Here is an 18926-nt window from a genome sequence, read left to right as displayed (position 1 = left end):
CCAGCTCAACAGGTAAAGAAAACAGGTCATACGATCGTCTAACGTAGCCCTCCTGTTTTTTGAAGGCTTTCTCCGATTTGTTGCACCAGGAAACGTTCGTCTGCTTATTCTTTTCAACGTTTTTTCAACGTTTGGAATAGCAGGGGTGCCTGAGAGTAAATGCGAACGGGCAAGTCTAACTGCGAACGATGGGTACATGTGGACAATTTAAACGGAAGCAGTTCTTGAACTCTTGAAATAACACACCCTTTTCAGAGCGCTCAGTAACTGTGCAGCATCATTCGCAAATAGACTCCCGTCAAAATATCCTATGGTCTAGTTGCAAATGACATCAATTTGGAGATTCCTGTCAAAACTAACGTTCTGATCTGTCACCAGCATGCTTTCTTTGATTCTCCCGGCACTAGTAAATCAGAATTCATTCAATATATCCAATCGAATCAGCTATTTTAAACTGTGTCAAAGTTCAAGTCTTTACTACTTGCTTCCCTTGATTTTAGGATTTTGGGAGCACGTTTGTGAACTTGGTCGGCGGTGATGTGCGAAGAGAAGAAAGAGCTCGGAAATAGCTGATGTTTGACTGGTTCTTGGAAATGGACATTCATTAAAGTATCAGAACGAGGTCGAAGCAGACGTTCAATTGTGAAATGTGTGTGATGAGAACGCGTCGAAGTGGGGCCGTACACGAACTGTTTGCAATTACACGCTGTTCGCAATTTGGCATACCTACTCTATAACATGCTCCTTCCATTGCATGAAAAGGGCACAGTAGCATGGTGTCGCAGGTGTAGACATGTTTATGTGACAGTGGCTTTGAACAAGATCGGTTGTTTGGTTGTGAACAGTGGTTTCTGTACTGTACTGCACAAAAGATCATTTAGTTCTTTTTATCGCCGCTGGAGAAATCACATTGAGATGAGAGCAAAAGGTTGAACTATTATGGGTATTCCATATTCCAAACACATTTTTACCAGAGATTAATATGTAACACGCCTGTGGAAAGAAGTATGTGTACACCGAACGCTCTCGCGCCAGTCTGGATATGTGGTTCTCAATTAAATGTGTGTCGTTATCGTTTGAACATGACGGACAAAATATTCTTTGCCCTGGAGCCAGAATCAGTGACTCGCTTTTTGTTTGACTGCCAAGGTTATTCTTATATCGGTGGGAACTTCCCCCCTGCTCCAACCATTATGTTGACACAGACAAAAGGTTTTCTGAATTATTTAGTGACTCCCCTGACCATTAAGTTCTTTTGTCTAAATTCTTGTTCAGGAAACTGGCAGGTAAACACAACAACGTTTGTCATGTTTTGGGGGCCAACGTCTTTTTTCTTTTTCTTTTTGTGGCCTCAGCTGCATGCAGGTCATGGAACACCAGAACGTGTTTTTTTCTCTTTTTTCCCTTCTTTTGGTGCTTTCACACGCCTTCTTCATTGGCCACACACACACACACACAAAACCACCTTTTTTTTCTTTTTGTTTTCTTTGTTGTTTTGTTTGGGTTCTTTTTGTTTTTTTCTTTTCGTATTTTTTCCCGTTTTCTATATAACATGTCAGTTTTCGATTAATACATTGTTTCTAAATGTATTCAAAGTAGTATTCTTCGGAATACACTAAGTTCTTTGTCTGAATATTCGGTTTTCATGGACAATTTCAGTGAATATTTTAACATTATACATGTGTTTTGAGTTGTCTGAGATTTAGGTTGCTATGATGTGTGTGTGTGCATTCTATATGTGGGATAATCAGCGAAATAATCTTAGTATATATTATACTAAGATTATTTCGCTGATTATCCCACATATACGTCGAAAAAACATACAATAAGATCAACATTAATTATTGGGGGTGGGGGTGGGGGGCTGGGTTGGGGGGGGGGGGGGAGAAGAAGAAGAAACAAAAAGGAAAGTTGACGCCCGGACAGGAGGCAGGATCCACCCTCCCCCGAAACGAGGCACAGTGATTGTTCTGCCGGACGCACTGGTCAAGGACGCTCGCCACATCGTCCTCAGGGCAATTCGTCGTATAACACATGAAAGTGAATAACATACTTGACATTATACAATGCGCATTGTCGACATTTTACATTATACTCATTCGGCCAGTCCGTGAAATAAATACAAGTATTTAGCAATAATGTTACAAATAAAAGATACAAAAGTGAATATGTGAAAGGTGTTTGCGTACAGTGTGTGTGTGTGTGTGTGTGTGTGTGTGTGTGTGTGTAACATCTATTTTTTACATTTACTAACATGGATTCAGTTGACTTCTGAGGCCTAGCTCTCTTTCAAAAATGCATTGTATAGAGAGGGAGGACTCAGTGTGTTTTTTTTTTAAAAATGCTTATACACATTTTCCTTACAAGGATTATGTAATGTATTTGTAATTTCCAAGCACGCGTTCTGATTTGTTAATACCAAAAAGTATATCAGTTATTTAAAGTTTCAATCTAAGATCTGTTTTTAAATTGATCAATTTTTCTATATAACACCAAAAGGTGCTTACAAGTGGACATTCAAAGAAAAAGTGTTCAATGTAATCGACTGTCTGGACAATAAGAACATTTATTTTTTTCTTTTACTTTCATTTTACAAAGAATAATATTTGTTGGATAAATGTTGTGTAGAATTTTCCATTGAAAAACTTTTAATCTTACTTCTTTTGTAACATCATTGGCTCTTGACCATGCTGACTTATCTAAATGTATGCCAGATTTTCTTAACCAAAATTTTTCCGCAATTGGAGTTACTATTTCTTCATTTTCAAGTAATATATTCTTAAAATTCTAGGTTTGTGTTATACTTGCTAACCTCACATACATTGGATTCTGTATTTTTTTCTCCTTTCTGTATCCACTGAATCCATGTTTTGGGAAGAGAATGGATAAGATTATATTCAAGCATTAGGTTTGTTTTGTTCTGTCCAATTTGTGTTTGTATTTCTTCTAAAGTAAGTATTCTGTTTTCACTTGCATGAATTACATCTTTAATCAGTTCTATCCCATTTGCTTGCCATGTTTGAAAAATTAACGTTTTGTTTTTGTATGTGACCAAAGAGTTGTTGAACAGCATCTGGTTCTGGAAGTTGCTGCTGTTTATTATATTGTGTGTTGCTAAAGATTCAATTTCTAAAAAAAGTAGTTACTATACACCGCCAGAACAAATTATCAATTCTATCTAAACCCTTGACGTCTCTTATTTTACAGTTGGTATAGAAAACCCTGTTATATTTTGCAAGATTTCCAACATGCCATTTCGGTATTAAGCACCAGTTTTGCTCTTCATTTACTTCATAAAGTTTTCCTGCCCACTGTAAATTAAAGCATTTTTGTAAAGTAATCATGTTTATCATTTCAAGGCCTCCAGCATTGTATTCAGCTTCCATGACTTTCCGTTTTACTTTTTCAAATGCCTTTCTATTACTTTGTTTTTTCTGCCATAGAAACCTGCAAAAAGTGGTGTTCATTTTGCATAGAATACTGCGTGGAAGACCAATGGACTTCATTACGTAAATTAACTGATCAATTAAAAAAAAGTCTTTATAACTACTACTTTACCTTGAATACTGAGATCACGCTTACTACATTCATTTATCAATGTATTAATATGATCTATTCTTTATGTCCAATTATCTGCAATTTCCTGTGCCATCTTATCTGCTTGAAAATAAATACCTAGGATTTTAATTTTACTGACTAAAGTAAATGGAAGAACTTCATTTCCGTTATACTGACCAATCCTCATTGCCTTAGTTTTTTCTATGTTCAGTTTAAAGCCAGAGAATCTTTCGAATGCCCTAAATATTTCCAAAGCTTTCATCATGTCTTCTCTATTTCTTAGGAACAAAGTAGTATCATCAGCCATTTGCTTGATTTTTAAGTGAGTTGGATTACCGTTACCAGAACATGAGGGTACTTTAATGCCCACGATTGTATGATTTCTAATTTTTATACCGAGCAATTCTACAGCCAAAACAAATGTCAGTGGAGAAAAGGGGCATCCCTGTCTAATCCCACACTTTACTGCAAAAGGTTCAGAAATCCAACTTCCGTGGTTGATACAGCTGGAAGAACCATTATTTAAAACGTGAATCCATCTTTCGAAGTCTTGTCCAAAGCCGAAAACGTCGAAAACCTGTAAAAGAAACGTTTTAGATATGGAATCGAATGCCTTACAGTAATCAATGGCTAGTAAATACCTGGTTTCAATATGCTTACTTAAATAATTTATTACGTCGTCAATAGATCTTATAATTGTAGCAATATTTCTACCTTTAATATAACCCACTTGGTCGTCGTGAATTAGTTTATGTACTACTTTGCTAAGTCTTTCTGATAAAACTTTCGCTAGTATCTTATAATCAGAATTGGTCAAAGTGATAGGTCTCCAGTTTGTTAATCTATCTCTTTCTAATTCTTTCCCATTGTGTAATAATGTAATTACCCCTTGTTTTTGTGTATAAGACAGTTCACCTTTATGGAAAGAATCAACAAAAGAACTTGTTACTATTCTGCCTAGTTTAACCCAAAAGAAGTTTTTAAATTCTATCGTAATTCCGTCATATCCAGGAGCGGAACCATTTTTCAAGTTTCCTAAAGCCATAGTCGTTTCTTCTGTTGTAACCAGTCCTTCACATGAAGCGGATTCGTCTTCGTTTAAGCGTGGGAAAGTTTCAGTCTCTGGAAATGTGTTAGTTTCGTCTTGTATGTTGTCAGATGTGGTTGTTTGGTTGTATAGATTTTTGTAAAATGCAACCTGCTCTTGAAGTATATCGTTCTGATCAGTTATTGTTTCCCCCGTTTCCTTACGCAGCCTTCTTATAACTTTTCTCTTTCCTCTAGCTTTTCCTAAATTACAGAAGTACTTAGTGTTGCGTTCCCCGTCTTCAATCCATTTACTCCTTGATCGTATCTGTGCACCCTTTGCTTCGTTTAGTTGCAGCAGTTCTAATTTTTGTTTTAAGTGTATGGAATTAGTTTTGTTTCTCGTTTGTAGGCTCTTTAATAAGCTTTCCCCCCCTCCTCTACAATCTGCATGTTTAGCTTTTGGGACTCATTTCTTCGTTGACGGGATAATCCTTTACCAAATTCGCTACAAAAATTTCTTATTTCGACTTTGCACATTTCCCATCTATCTAAGTCTGCCAAATAGTCTGTACCGTCATTGTTTAGCTGTCTGTCAAGTAAATCATTCATTCTTTGTGCGCAAGTGTGATTCTTTAAGAAACTATTATTGAACTTCCAGTATCCTGGACCATGTGAAAATTCATTGTCACTAAATTCTATTATAACAGCTTTATGGTCTGAATTGGGAACTATAATATGTTCGCATGTTACTAGATGATGTATCATGCTTTCTGATATAAAGCAATAGTCAAGGCGACGGGCTATGAATGGATTGCTGCTACACCAGGTAAAATCTTGTTCTTTCATGTGGAACATTCTCCAGGTGTCAGTTAAATTAAGAATATTTTTTAATCTATTAAGTTCCTGAATTTTATTTTCTCGATGAGGTTGACCCGATATAACGTCAAGGTTGTTGTCAAGAACACAATTAAAGTCACCACACAAAATACAGTTGTTGTCACTAAAGTCATTACAGTGTTGCTGAAGTTCTGTAAAAAGGCCACTTTTTCTGAGGTATTGTTTGGAGTGTATATGTTTGCTAGATGAAAATTACAGTTATCGTCTGAAACTGAGACGATTAAGATTCTGCTTTGTGCCATTTCTAATTTTACTCTCCCAGTGAACTGTTTTGCAACTGAGATTACTTCTCCCTTACTTCTGTTTGTTTCTTCATTATAAAAAATTTAAAAAATCCCCTCCCTACTGTTTTTCCCATACAGGTAAGTCGATATGAGTTATGTGGGCCTCTTGTAGACAAACAATATTGAACTTGTTGCTTTTCAAATATTGAAAAAGTGATAATCTTTAAAAAAAAAAATTAATCCTCTGCAATTCAATGATGCTACGCGTAACTTATCCATGAGAGAATGAGATTAAATTATTGTTTGCTTGTTCATTTTTCTGTTCATATGCCTGTTTGTGTGCTCTGCGTGTTTGCATGTATAGCTGATAATCTGGTTCCGTTTTTCCGTGATTGCTATCCATCTTAAGTCGTCTTATCATGAGGCGTGATCAAAACTCGTAGTCCGTTGTTCAAAGCCAGTCCGTCATCAAAAGGTCAGACCAGGTCAGTGCTAGAAGCTAACGAGACACCTCCACGACTGGAGCTCCACGGCGGTCAGACCGCCCGCCTTCCCGTCTGGATTGTTTACTGTCACCTCTTCCCTCAGGGCTGTTCTCCTGAGACCGACGACACTTGGGGGTCTCCGAGCGGTGACGAGGGGGACTCCTCAGTTCCAATGAGGTGCTCAGCGTTGCCTGTCGAGTTGAGGGTCGTCCCCTGGATTGTCTGTGCCTTTTTGTCACTCTCTGTCCTTCCTCACTCTGCACTTCACTTTCATCCTCCTCTCTCACACCTGTCTCACTCTCACTCTCCCTTCTTGGCTTATCCGAAGCAGAAAACTCGCAGGCAGGGTCCCCCCTTTTATGCCGTCTTTCTGCAAGCCCTACAAACAACGTCTTTTTTCACAGACAGAAATGTGATGGCCTTGCTCTAAGCAATTGGAACACACTACTGGCATTCTCGCTAGCTTCTGTTCTTTATGGAAAACTTTAGCTGTGAAAAAGCTTACTTTAAGAGTGTTTTCCAGAGGCACAGTTGGGACTGTCACAAACACGAATCTTCGCCCAGTTAAAACCGGTTAAGTTTGTGGTCAGCATCTCTCGCTCTCTCGCATTTTATAGTTGATCGGAGCTCACATCCCGCTTTCAGAAGAGAGTGCTCTATCTCACTATCGGCAACGGATATAGAGATGTTGTCAATGAAAATTTTAGTGGTTGGCTTCTCCAGATTCGTCTCTTAAGATGTACAGGTTAGTATTTAATGTCTGCAATACCGTATCCCATGAATAAGAAGCTGGGACCTTGCCTCTGTCGTAGCGGCGTACAGCCTCCACAGCCCGTTGATTTCCTGGGCACCCACCATCGAACCTTGTCCTGCAACTCGCTCGGCAGCCAAGCACATCTCCAACATAGTAGCGCGCTTGTTTCTGGAATCAGGGATGTCTCTTGTCTTTAAGAAGACATGCTTGACCTTTGCAGACCCGGCCATATCCACAAAATGAAATAAAGAGCGAACACGACGAACGGCAAAAGAAAACTTCGAAAAGCCGATTACGATTTGGAACAGTCGCAACGGTTTAGCCGCACTGAGACAAGGAAAAAAGCAGCGTTGAAACTGTAACACAAGTCAGCTTGCATTGGGTGTGGGAAAGCACAGCAGAACGTGACCGCTCGGTACGGCTGTCGCGCGAACCCGGGGACCAACGTCTGATAACATGCAGGTTAATAGTTTTCCTGTCCAGACAATGCACGCGTTCAATTATGGGCGTTGACTCGTGTGTGTGTGTGTGTGTGTGTGTTGGCCCTTCAGGTGACAATAACCCTATCTTTCCTCGGCAGGTAGGGGGTGGGATTTTTCATCATGTTTTCCCTAAAGTTTGATCAATTTACAATTCCAATACACCTGTCTGCCAAAAATGAAATACAGTATGAATATACCACGGAATGCACTGTTTTTGTATAGCCGTGAAAGTGTGTGATCAAGGAAAATGGTATGTTGTTGTTAGTGAAGTGTTGTTGCTTTTTTTTTTGCTTTTAAAAAATTTTTTGCTGCCACATCATCTGCATTCAGTGGCATCACTCCCACGCTGCTCAGTTCGAGTCCCCCATACATGGCCACACCCGGGTCGTCTGTCAGTCTCAGCGTCGGCAGTACACAGGGAGCCATCGATGCGGTAGGATTGCCAGAAGGCCACACATCAGAGGAGACCCTGCACTGCTGCTCAGTCTCTTTGGTGGTGTTCAGTAGTGCCTGTTCTGATTTAACGGACTTATGACACCACCTACCTAGCCTCATGCTGACGACAATAATAGCTTAGTCATGGAGCCAGACTGAGTGAGCGTCCCTCTAGAGTGGAGACCGCCACCACTCCCTCCAATGACAGTCCCTGACACTGAAGACCTTGACAGAGTTCACCCCAAGCACGGACGTGGAAGGGTATCGAAACTAAGTCACCATGAGAGCAGGGCAGGAAAGGCCACATAAATAAGGACTTAAATTTATAAAAAAAATTATATATATATATATATATTATATATATATATTGACACTGAACGAGGAGGAGGATGACGATGAAGATGCTGCTATAGAGGTCCGTTTATGTTTGTGACTACGTGACAAAACTGTAATTTACACTTCCTGTCATAATGACATCCCGGCGTTATCCAGTTTGGAGAGACACAGACACTTGCAGTGTTGGCCATGAAATTAAAGCAACATACCTGAAGACGCATCCGTGAAGTGGATGATATTTGACTGTGTGGTCCCAGTCTTCCCATTTAAACACAGAGCACACTTAACTATGGGTATGAGCCGGCCGCGGGCCAAAAAACCCACCTCGGCTGAAATTCGAGCACAAGTCCTCCCAGCCGTCAGTCGGCGACACTAACCACTTCGCCACGGCGGCTTGTAGTGGAGCGTTTTAGTTGTCAAAATAAGGTTTGTAGAGCTTGGTATCATATTACTCAGCCTTCTACCATCAAGAATGACCTGCTAAAGTGTATCCGAACGCTACAGACGTTCTATTACTGACCCAAACTCCACAATTTCAAGTACCGCGTCACCGCAATTTTCAACAACGTTTAAACTGGTAAACACCACAGTAATGATTCATGTTTCCATAATAACAATAATAATATTTCATTTCTATATAGCGCTATAATACAAGCATAAGCAAGCCCTAAGCGCTTTACAACCCAGTACCTAAAGCGAAACAAGAAAGCATATAAAAAGCAGTAGAAACATAAAACAGAATCATTAATATTATAAAAACACAATGCATAAAACTCACTAACATACTATCAATACTACAACTGTTACACTCCAACACTCACACTAACACACACGCACAGACACACACATGATTAAACGGCTGAGATGACAGCAATTTTCACTTAAAATACATACGTGTAAAAAGGAACATAATTGTAATGTGCATGCCACCTCACTTACACGATATCTGCTTAGAGGACGTGCAGCGTACAGCTGCCTTCATCGCGGTGTCTTTCTAATGAACGAGATGTAGAATGAAAGGAAGTTTGGTCAGTTTTTCTGTCCATAATTACCTGACTCACATAACGTCAGTCGCGGTTTAAGAATCCAGGCGATGTTAAAAAGGAACCCCGCCAGTTGCGAAAGGTGTGGCCAACACAAATAGCAGACAGTTTTGATTTAATTGTACAATGACTCTAGCCATCTCTCTCGAGTTACAGAAAGGATCACTGAGTTGTCCATTTCCACTACCAAACATTGCCGTCATTGCTTTCTTGCAACCAAGATCCTCTTTCTTGTATTTCGCATGTTAATAAAATACTTTTATAATTATTTTCTCCATTTTGGGGGGCTTTAAGATGTACATCTGCGTCCTTGGAGAGTTCCTTTGCACATGGTGAATCTTTGAGAAACTGTCCCAAAAGAAGCCTCCCCAGAGCTTCCACCACTGATGTGAGCTCTGACGGCACGTTGTTGTGCTGCCCGGCCACAAAAGCTTCAGTGGAGCCACCGGCGCAGATACCCAACTGAACGACAATGTCTCTAAAGCTTCTTCCTCTCATGAGTTTTCCCAGAGTACCAAGGAAAAAACGAGTGAGGTGAAAGCTACAACACATACCGCATTTTTCTGGGACTGTTCATTTTGCCAAATATCCACCAGTTCTATCTCTGCAACTGCAAGATCAAATGTGACAATGACATACTCCGGACCCAGTTGTTGTGTTCAGTGACAATTACAAAACATGTTGCGCTGTTGAACTGTCTGTGACTGGATGAAGAACGGTTACAGTCAACTGGTGACTGACCCTGCACAGTGGCTAGATTCGTTCCAGTGAGTGACTGGCTGTCAGTTCCGTAAGACGTGTACCTGGTCAGAATGTGCATGAATCTGGACATGGCGGCTTCACCTACTGTGAGTTAATGGCGGCATGTGTGTCAACTAGTTTGAGTACGGGCTCCAACTTATCGTTTGTGAAACATGGCTGGAGGCTAATATTGAAGGCTAGGTGGGTGTGTCAATGAGGGATATGCGTCACTGAGCACCGGTGTCTGGGCCTGGTATTCATATTTTCTTATCACTTCTTGAATGGCAGTTCCATGTTTGGATGTGTTGTGCCAGATTATAATCCTATCTCTTGTAAATTAACATTGTCTCCGCAGGAGTGAAGAATCACGTTATCGGGAGAGATGGTTTCTGGCAGCGAACTGTTAAGCCCATTGTGTGAGACATGCAGTGGCCAAAGTGATTCAAAATATGTATGCTGACGAGCGCTTCCTGTTAGATGCCGGATTGCAGTATCCAGAACTATGTGCTTTGACATTTCTACTTAAGAAAACATGAAACCTCTTGCGAAATAGAGGCAGTGATTCTGTATTTCTTTTGAGAAGCATCTTTCTTTCCAGTCAGAACACTTTCCATAAAGTCCTTTGCAGACACAGGAGCGTTTTGTCATTCAGTCACAAAAGACGCCGATGTTGGTGGCCAAGGAATTAAGTTCAATATTTGGGTACCGTGGCATTGCAACCAGGTATACCCCAAACTTAATCTATTTAGGTTAAAGAATGAAAAGCTACCCACACTCCCCCTGCATTCAAACCATAAATAAACCAAAGTCAGAATGATACAGTATGATTTCTTTCATAAAAATGCCTTACAAACAGAAATGAAGAAATATCCCTTTTCATTTACAATGTGACCGTTTCGGTCGGCTGGGCCATAAACCATGTTAATTACACTGGTTAAATGCAATAATATATACTTAACAGAAATGATGTTATAATATAGTGCCTAATTATGTCAGCAGTTTCCTCCAGTTGATAAATAAATCCTTCACCCAGTAACCATGCAGCGTTTGAGCATTTCCAGTATTTGATCACGTGACAAGCTATAACGGCACCAATCCAATTTCAAAGTCATTCATGGAATAGCTCACTCTAATTCCTTTCTATACACATAAAGAAATTAACTGTGTGATGAAATACGTGCAAATAGTGCCGTTTCAAGCACATGCATCATCCAAAGTCATTTGTAAGGCCCAAAGAAGGAAAAAATGGCCTACAATCTCCCCTTGTAATTATTTGTTGGCAGACAGGTAAATTATGATTTCTGACATTAAAATACAAAAGAAAATCACTCTGAGGTTTGTGTGTGTGTGTGTGTGTGTGTGTGTGTGTGCGCGCGCGCGTGTATGTGTGTGGTGGCACACGCTATAGCTGATTATCAGTTAACAAAAGAAGATCAAGACTGACCATTGTAAGCTGAGTTGGTTTTCATGGCTGTGTACAGAGAAGTTGGGTCCTGCACAGTACGGCGGTAGTTGCGTATGAACCAGGGCTCCAGGTGCTCAACGTTATCCAACTTCACTTCCTGTTTAGCCTCAGAAATGGCGCACGCTGTGGTGACGATTTCCTGGCTGACCGTGCTAAGTAAAGAAGCTGCATACTCGCTCAATCCCTGAAAAAATGTTCATCAATAGTAATTTGGGGCAAGAGGCCCCCCTTAAGCAAAAAAATATTATTTCTGTTCTCGTTGAAGCGACAACGCATCGTACAAATGTAAACGATAGATGCCCAACCACGCTACGACATATCCCAAGCATCGAAGATTGAAACAAGCAATTATACGTAAGAGGTGATCAACTGAGAAACAATTTTTGGCCTTTTTCCCCTTACGTGGGGCAAAACGCCATCACGCGATGGGCAAAGTGCTTATAGTGTGAGCGTTTTGACATCACATTTCGGGCGTTTCGTCCCGTGATCTAACTACAAAGTTAAGAATCAAAAGGCTATAATTCGCGTTGAATTTCGATTGTAATTAGCCTACTTTAGTACAGCTTACTGCTTTATTCATTACTCTCTCTCTCTCTCTCTCTTTCTCTCTCTCTCTCTCATTCACTGTCATACAGCCTTCATTCTTTCATCTTATCAGTCACCCTCCGGCAATCACATAATCAGCTTTTGGAGAGAAGATATATCATGGATAATGACACTGATCTGCTGACTGCAACACGATGGAGGCCTAGATGTGATTATGGGAATGGACAGCCACTTGTTGATTTTCTGAATGTGGTGTATCTGCAAGTAAACCTCTCCCTCTTCTCTCTCTCACAAACAGGCATACATGCACGAATGCACTTTGCCTTTTACGGTGCAACAAACTACCTTTGAACGGCATGCTTCACTTTGGGAAATCAATAGTGAACCCTTTCTGTGTCCAGTGTGACTGATGCGAAACAAAAGACGTATGCCATGTTTTTCTGTCTGCACAAGATACAAAATCTTTGAAAAAAAAAAAAAAAATGAAAAAAAAAATCCCCTATATTATTACATATTCGTTCAAATCTCAATGTCCAGAAGCTCTGCCCAAACACATCGGATGGTAGAATTATCAAATTAGGAATTCATATTACGGAGCGCCCAAAGATCCCAGTTCCATAACTGCAAGATTACCTCCAACAATTAAAAGAAAACATATGTATAGCACGTACCTGAATATCAACCACCTTGAATACCCTATAGTTTCTGTTGTCTACCCCCTGGTTCACAGTGTTCACATGGGTCTCGTGGCCTGTGAAAATTGAATATTTCTTCTTTCCATTTTCTTTATATGAATGCATAAGAACAGCAATGTTACTTAAAATTTAGCAAACACTTGAAGAAGTCAGACAGAAGCACAAAGAAAGAGTTCACTATATTTTCCAAATCACAGGGGGCAAAACGCCCAGAGAAGGGGTAAAAGGCCCACTGGTAGGCGCCTTGCCCCATCACCTTGAAGGCATTTTGCCCCAGTTTGAAAACATTACGATGATAGAATATCCAATAAAAATCGGTTTCAACACTACGATTCAACAGCTGATACATTTCTTTCACAGAAAAATGTTATTGAATTTTGTTTTGAATGAAGAACAGACACTGACATCGAAAATTCGCCAGCATGAGTTTTACAAAAATCAAAGTGAAAACAATGAAGTGCATGTGGAAAACATAGCTGACTTCTGTGTTGCCTCCACGTTGGGGTGTGTTTCCCGGCTGTCAAACGGAAGCGATAAAAGTGTCATTGGTTCGCTGTGTAACATGACCTCCGATATTTTGAGGGTGGATGTTTGACCCTACTACTACTACTACCTCTGCTGCTGCTGCTGTCAATGATGATGATGATGGCCATGATGATTTTATTAAACATTTCTACAGTGCACTCTTGTAGCCTAGTATATTTTAGAAAACACAACAAAAGGCAATTAGGATGACACATTTGATGATATGTTGAAGCAACAGTAACAATGATTTACTAAGAAAATTACAATATCATGTTGGCGGAATATACATACATATATATATATCTCTCTTTCTGTATGTATGTATGCATGTATGTACACACACACACACACACACACACACACACACACACACACACACACATACATATATATATATATATATATATATATATATATATATATATAATTTTATTGTCATAAAACCCTAAGGTTTATAAGACATAATTAAAAACAGAAATGAGCATATTAAGAAAAAAAAACAACCTTCGTAAACATATTTCGCCAGTATCAGTATCAGTATCTGTAGCTCAAGGAGACGTCACTACGTTCGGATAAATCCATATACGCTACACCACATCTGCCAAGCAGATGCCTGACCAGCAGCATAACCCAACGCGCTTAGTCAGGCCTTCGCCAGCCTTGGCTTAATTCTTTTAGTAGGATTAATTCACTAGGCTTTGCATTTGGACGACATATATCGATTAGGAATCTGTTTCTATAAACATTGTATTTTACACAATTGTCTAAAAGGTGTATCTCGTCTTCTAAACTGTTACAGACATCACACAGTCTTTGCTCTTTTGGTGTATTCTTATACCTTCCCTGTTCGATTTGTAAATTAAGGTCGCTGATTCGTAACATAATCAGTGCTTTTCTGTGTTGTATATTTGTTGTATTTTTTAAATATGGTTCAATTTTATAATTTGTAGTGTGTAAAATGTTAAGCTTTTGTTGCAAGCAGTCTTTAGCTAACGATAGAATAACTAAATCATCTGCATATAAAAGACATGGGAGTCTAGTAGATGAAGTACAGTCAATCGTAGGGGAGTTCATATCTGTGATATCTGTGGTGATATCATTTATGAAAATATTGATTAGAGTTGGGCTGAGTGTATTTCCCTGATGTACCCCCTTTCGAATTATAAATTCTCTGCTGAAGTAATCTTGCGATTTTGCGTAGATTTTAGCGTTCGTATACATACTGTTTATGATATTAAAACATTCACCTTTTATTCCTATTCACTGTAACTTCAGCAACATTGCATCATGCCAAACAAAGTCGAACGCTTTTTGAAAATCTACAAAACAGCGATATAGCCGACTTTTTTTCTTTTCTTTTTTTGAATTTATTATCTCATCTGCTAGCTTTTTTAGAACAAAAATTTGATCAGTGGTTCTATAGGGTTGGTTGGTTTGGTTTTGTTTTTTGGTGTTTTTTTGTTTTGTTTTATTTTTTTCGAAATTCGGCTTGTTCTGTGATCAAAACGGGGTTAGTCTCCAGATATTCATTCATTCCTGTATTCAGAATCGTGCAGAATACTTTACCTAACGTATTAGTCAGTGTAATCCCCCGATAGTCACTTGGATCCATTGGGTTGCCGTTTTTATATACAGTGATTCTGATACCAGTTTTCCAATTGTCGACACACACCTGCTGTACGTAGTACATTATATAACTTTTGCATGACAGGCAACAGAACCGGGAGACTGCTTTTTATCATTCCATTTGTTATTGCGTCCCTTCTGGCGATTTGTTGGTGTTTTTGACTAAGACATACCTTTCGTATTTCTTCTTCAGTAATTTCTTTATTGATACTTATGTATTATCATCATCAAACATTTCAGTGATTTCAAGTTCATCTCGAACTTTGTCTTTTGCTCGTCATTCATTTCCACGTCTTTTCCTATTAAATTTTCTACATGATAAGTCCATTTTGAAACATTTAGTTGATGTTTACATTCGTTCCGTTCCCCCACTGTCTGCAAAAATTTAATGGTTTTCCATGCTGACTTTGGCTCTTTATTGAACGCCTCATTCAATTCTTTCACTAAAAAGTTTTTATATCAACGTTTCTTTTGTTTTTTACCCGTCCGTTATATCCATTGCGTTTAGCAGTATATTTTTGATGCAATGACTGATTGTATGGCTGCCTATTTTACGCATTCAGAGTTGATGTCATGTCTCTCCTGCGTTGATAACAGTCTCTGTCAAACCTTTTTTTTTTTCTTCGGCGCTTTTGTTTATGAGATCGAGACTCTGTTCTTAAACAAACATTCGCAGCTGACTTCATTATTTGTGCGAATTCATTAACAGTTTCATTCATTTCTATGTCATTAACGATAGGTTAACACTTTGACTGCTCAGTTTGTTATCAATATCATGTATTTATTCCTGTATCCATGGTAAACCTAAAGCTTTGATATATGATACTGATGAACATTGATCCCAAATGTATTTTTTATCAGTATCATTTCGTTTTAATACATTTTTTTTAGCAAAACTTCGATCGTGTGATTTTTCTACTATAATTTGGTTTTGTTTCCATTGTCCATTCATAAATGATTTTAATTCTAGTTGGCAGTGATCAGAAAACCTCAGGTGTAGAAAGGTAAACTTTCATGTGTAATATTTCCTGTCTAACTGCCTCAGAGCAAATAAAATAATATACAACACTGCTACCATGCTGATTGTAGCTGTAAAACGCCCATGAAGATCACCCAGTGTTCTTCCATTAAGGATACACAAATCATTGTCAATGCATATTGAAATTAATTTTCTGCAAGTTCTATGTATTAAAGAGGCCATGGAATTTCTATCACAATATGTGTAAAATGAATAAGTACGTGGTAAATTATATACATTGTTATCAGAATCCATCTTCTTGTTATCAGTAACTTGCGCAGTTCATATATTAAAATCACCACACAATATAACATTTCCTTTTAGTGTTAATTGTTCCACGCTGTCCTCTATCTTGTCCCATATGCTCGCGGTGTTGTCGCTTCCAAATGACGAAGTGTGCGGTGGGATATAAACACACCTAATGTAATCATCACTGTCATTGTCTGTCCCAGCTATCATTAACCATACTAAATTACTGTTCATACACGGTACAATTGCGACGTACTGTCTGATATTTTATTTGATATATAGCGATATACCACCAGATGAACTTGCTGCTTTATTCCGATTTTGTTGTATATAGTAATTTCCTGGTGAAAATTCCGGAAGATAAATATTATGCGCACTTTCTTTATTCAGGTGCTTTTCTTGAACCGAAAAAAAAAAGAATGTCATATTCTTTGAAGTCCCCTGAAACATCGGGATCAAGTAATTTATTTATCATAAGTACATCAATTGTCTCTTTATAACCCTTAAGGTTCCATGATAATATCTTTAAAGTAGTTTTGGCATTGGATAATGAAAAAAGAAAAGAAAAACCCAAAAGACAGAATGCAATTAACGCGCGTTAACTCAATACAATACTGCCTGCAAAATCTACAATGTCAGCACTTGATCAGTAGATGTAGTAATGCTTGTTGGCCTGTCATTGTTGTACCAGGTTTTTTTCTCCAGTGTCGGTCCACTGCATGACGGCCACGACCATCTTCTCTGTCTTCGTAGTGCACTGATTTCTCGCCCTTGATTCTATCTTTGACTTGTGCTGAGCATTGTCCATGTTTGACGAATGTGGTAGACGATTCTGTGTATTGTATTGTCGAGACTGTCTCGTCTGTCCAATATATTTGCATTTGTATTTGTATTTCTTTTTATCACAACAGATTTCACCGTGTGAAATTCGGGCTGCTCTTCCCTGGGAGAGCGCGTCGCTACGCTACAGCGCCACCCATTTTTTTGTGTATTTTTTCCTGCGTACAGTTTTATTTGTTTTTCCTATCGAAGTGGATTTTTCTACAGAATTTTGCCAGGAACAACCCTTTTGTTGACACGGGTTCTTTTACGTCCGTTAAGTGCATGCTGCATACGGGACCTCGGTTTATCGTTTCATCAGAATGACTAGCGTCCAGACCACCACTCAAGGTCTAGTGGAGGGGGAGAAAATATCGGCGGCTGAGCCGTGATTCGAACCAGCGCGCTCAGATTCTCTCGCTTCCTAGGCGGACGCGTTACCTCTATGCCATCACTCCACCACTCCACTTAGGTGACGTTCTCATCGTTGTTGCGATAGAAACCTTTGTTTGTCGTTTTGCATCCGCTGTAAAATCCAGCCTATACGCGCGCGCGTACACCAACACACACATATGCATCACAACCACATTCACCAACAACAATCGTATTACACACTGTAACCCCTCCAACTCACACAATCTCGTGCTCCCAAACACTATCCACGCCAACTACTGTCGATGCGACACGATCCTGAGCAAGACCCACGCCCTCTTATCTCTCTACACCCCTGCATCCACCGCCCAGGCCCCTCATCACCCACTCACCTGATAGAAAAGAGGCTTCTCGCTGAGAGGCACACCGTCCCAGTCCCCCCACCTGCCGTACATGAGAGGTGGATGAGCGAAGGCCTTTGTCATCAGGATGATCTCCAGGTAACTGTTGGCCTCGCCAATAACAGGGTGCGAGCCCAGCAGAGACTGCAAGAACCGGACTGGGTCTTCACTGGGCTGGCTGCTGCCAGCCGACACTCTGGAACCTATCACCGTGTCTTTGGTGCCGAGTAGGTTTACCTGCATGGGAGTATGTGGGGATAATAGTGTCGTGAACTGTCAAGGAATAATTACAAGGTAATGATTAACTGATTGTGTGAGTTGGCGTTTTTCGTGTGTGCAGCCAGTATGCGTTTATGTTGTGTTAAATGAAGATGTTCACGTTGAATTCAGGCGTCTTGTTTTGACAGATTCGCGCGCGCACACACACCCACGCACGGGCGCATGCACGCAAGCACACAGACACATAGATACATACACAAACAGATACACGCACGTACACATACACACTAACACACGCACATGCATCTACACACACGCGTACGCATGCACACGCTTTTACACACACTCGTCTAATATCACTAATAGTGGAAAGACGCTAAACTAAAGAACACACACACACACACACACACACACATACACACACACACACACACACACACACACACACACATATATATATATATATATATAATATGATATGATATAGATAGCGCCTATCCTCAGTCAGAGACCAAGCGAAGCTCTAACCGCTTAAAAAAATGAACGGAGTCATTGCACAACAGGCTGTCTATCTAGGTACAGCTAACTGACAGCTGCCATTGAGCGATCATCATTCGTTTCCTGTATCATTCAATCAGGTTTCACACACACACACACACACACACACACACACACACACACACACAAACTCACACAGACATGTAACATTTTACGTGTATGGTCGTTTTGTGCATTTACTGCGCATATAGAGTCACACTTCGTCTTTGGGAGTGTACATGCTGGGTAAGTTATTGTTTCCATAACCCACTTAACGCTGACATGGATGACAGGATCTTTAACATCCTTGACAACACACTGTCCACGCAAAAATGTATCAGTCAAAGCTGTCCATCCTGCTATTATCAACTGCGGCGCATCAGTTCCATCAGGTAATATCTGTCCACCGATGTAAACATCTACGCTTCTCTCATTCTCTCTTGTCTTGACAACTGTCTGGTTTGTTTCCA

The 18926-nt window shown here is 39.8% G+C and overlaps 1 protein-coding gene across 5 annotated transcripts in view; it reads right to left on the bottom strand.

Annotated features, from left to right (window-relative positions):
* The window catches only part of LOC143276945 (opine dehydrogenase-like), a 95993-nt gene that overhangs the window by 44361 nt on the left and 32706 nt on the right, over positions 1 to 18926 (bottom strand). For 4 of the 5 annotated variants that reach the window (XM_076581623.1, XM_076581622.1, XM_076581621.1 and 1 more), the window contains exons 4-5: positions 17692 to 17937; positions 11429 to 11633 (exon numbers count right to left, since the gene is read on the bottom strand). In XM_076581623.1, coding sequence (XP_076437738.1) covers positions 11429 to 11633; positions 17692 to 17937 — 451 coding nt within the window. Of the gene's footprint in view, positions 1 to 11428; positions 11634 to 12666; positions 12747 to 17691; positions 17938 to 18926 lie in introns of those variants that run through there. The other variant, XR_013053662.1, reaches the window with a different exon arrangement.

Source organism: Babylonia areolata, chromosome 33, assembly GCF_041734735.1.
Source record: "Babylonia areolata isolate BAREFJ2019XMU chromosome 33, ASM4173473v1, whole genome shotgun sequence".
NCBI classification, from domain to species: domain Eukaryota; kingdom Metazoa; phylum Mollusca; class Gastropoda; order Neogastropoda; family Buccinidae; genus Babylonia; species Babylonia areolata.
This window is presented reverse-complemented; position numbering and strand designations above follow the sequence as displayed.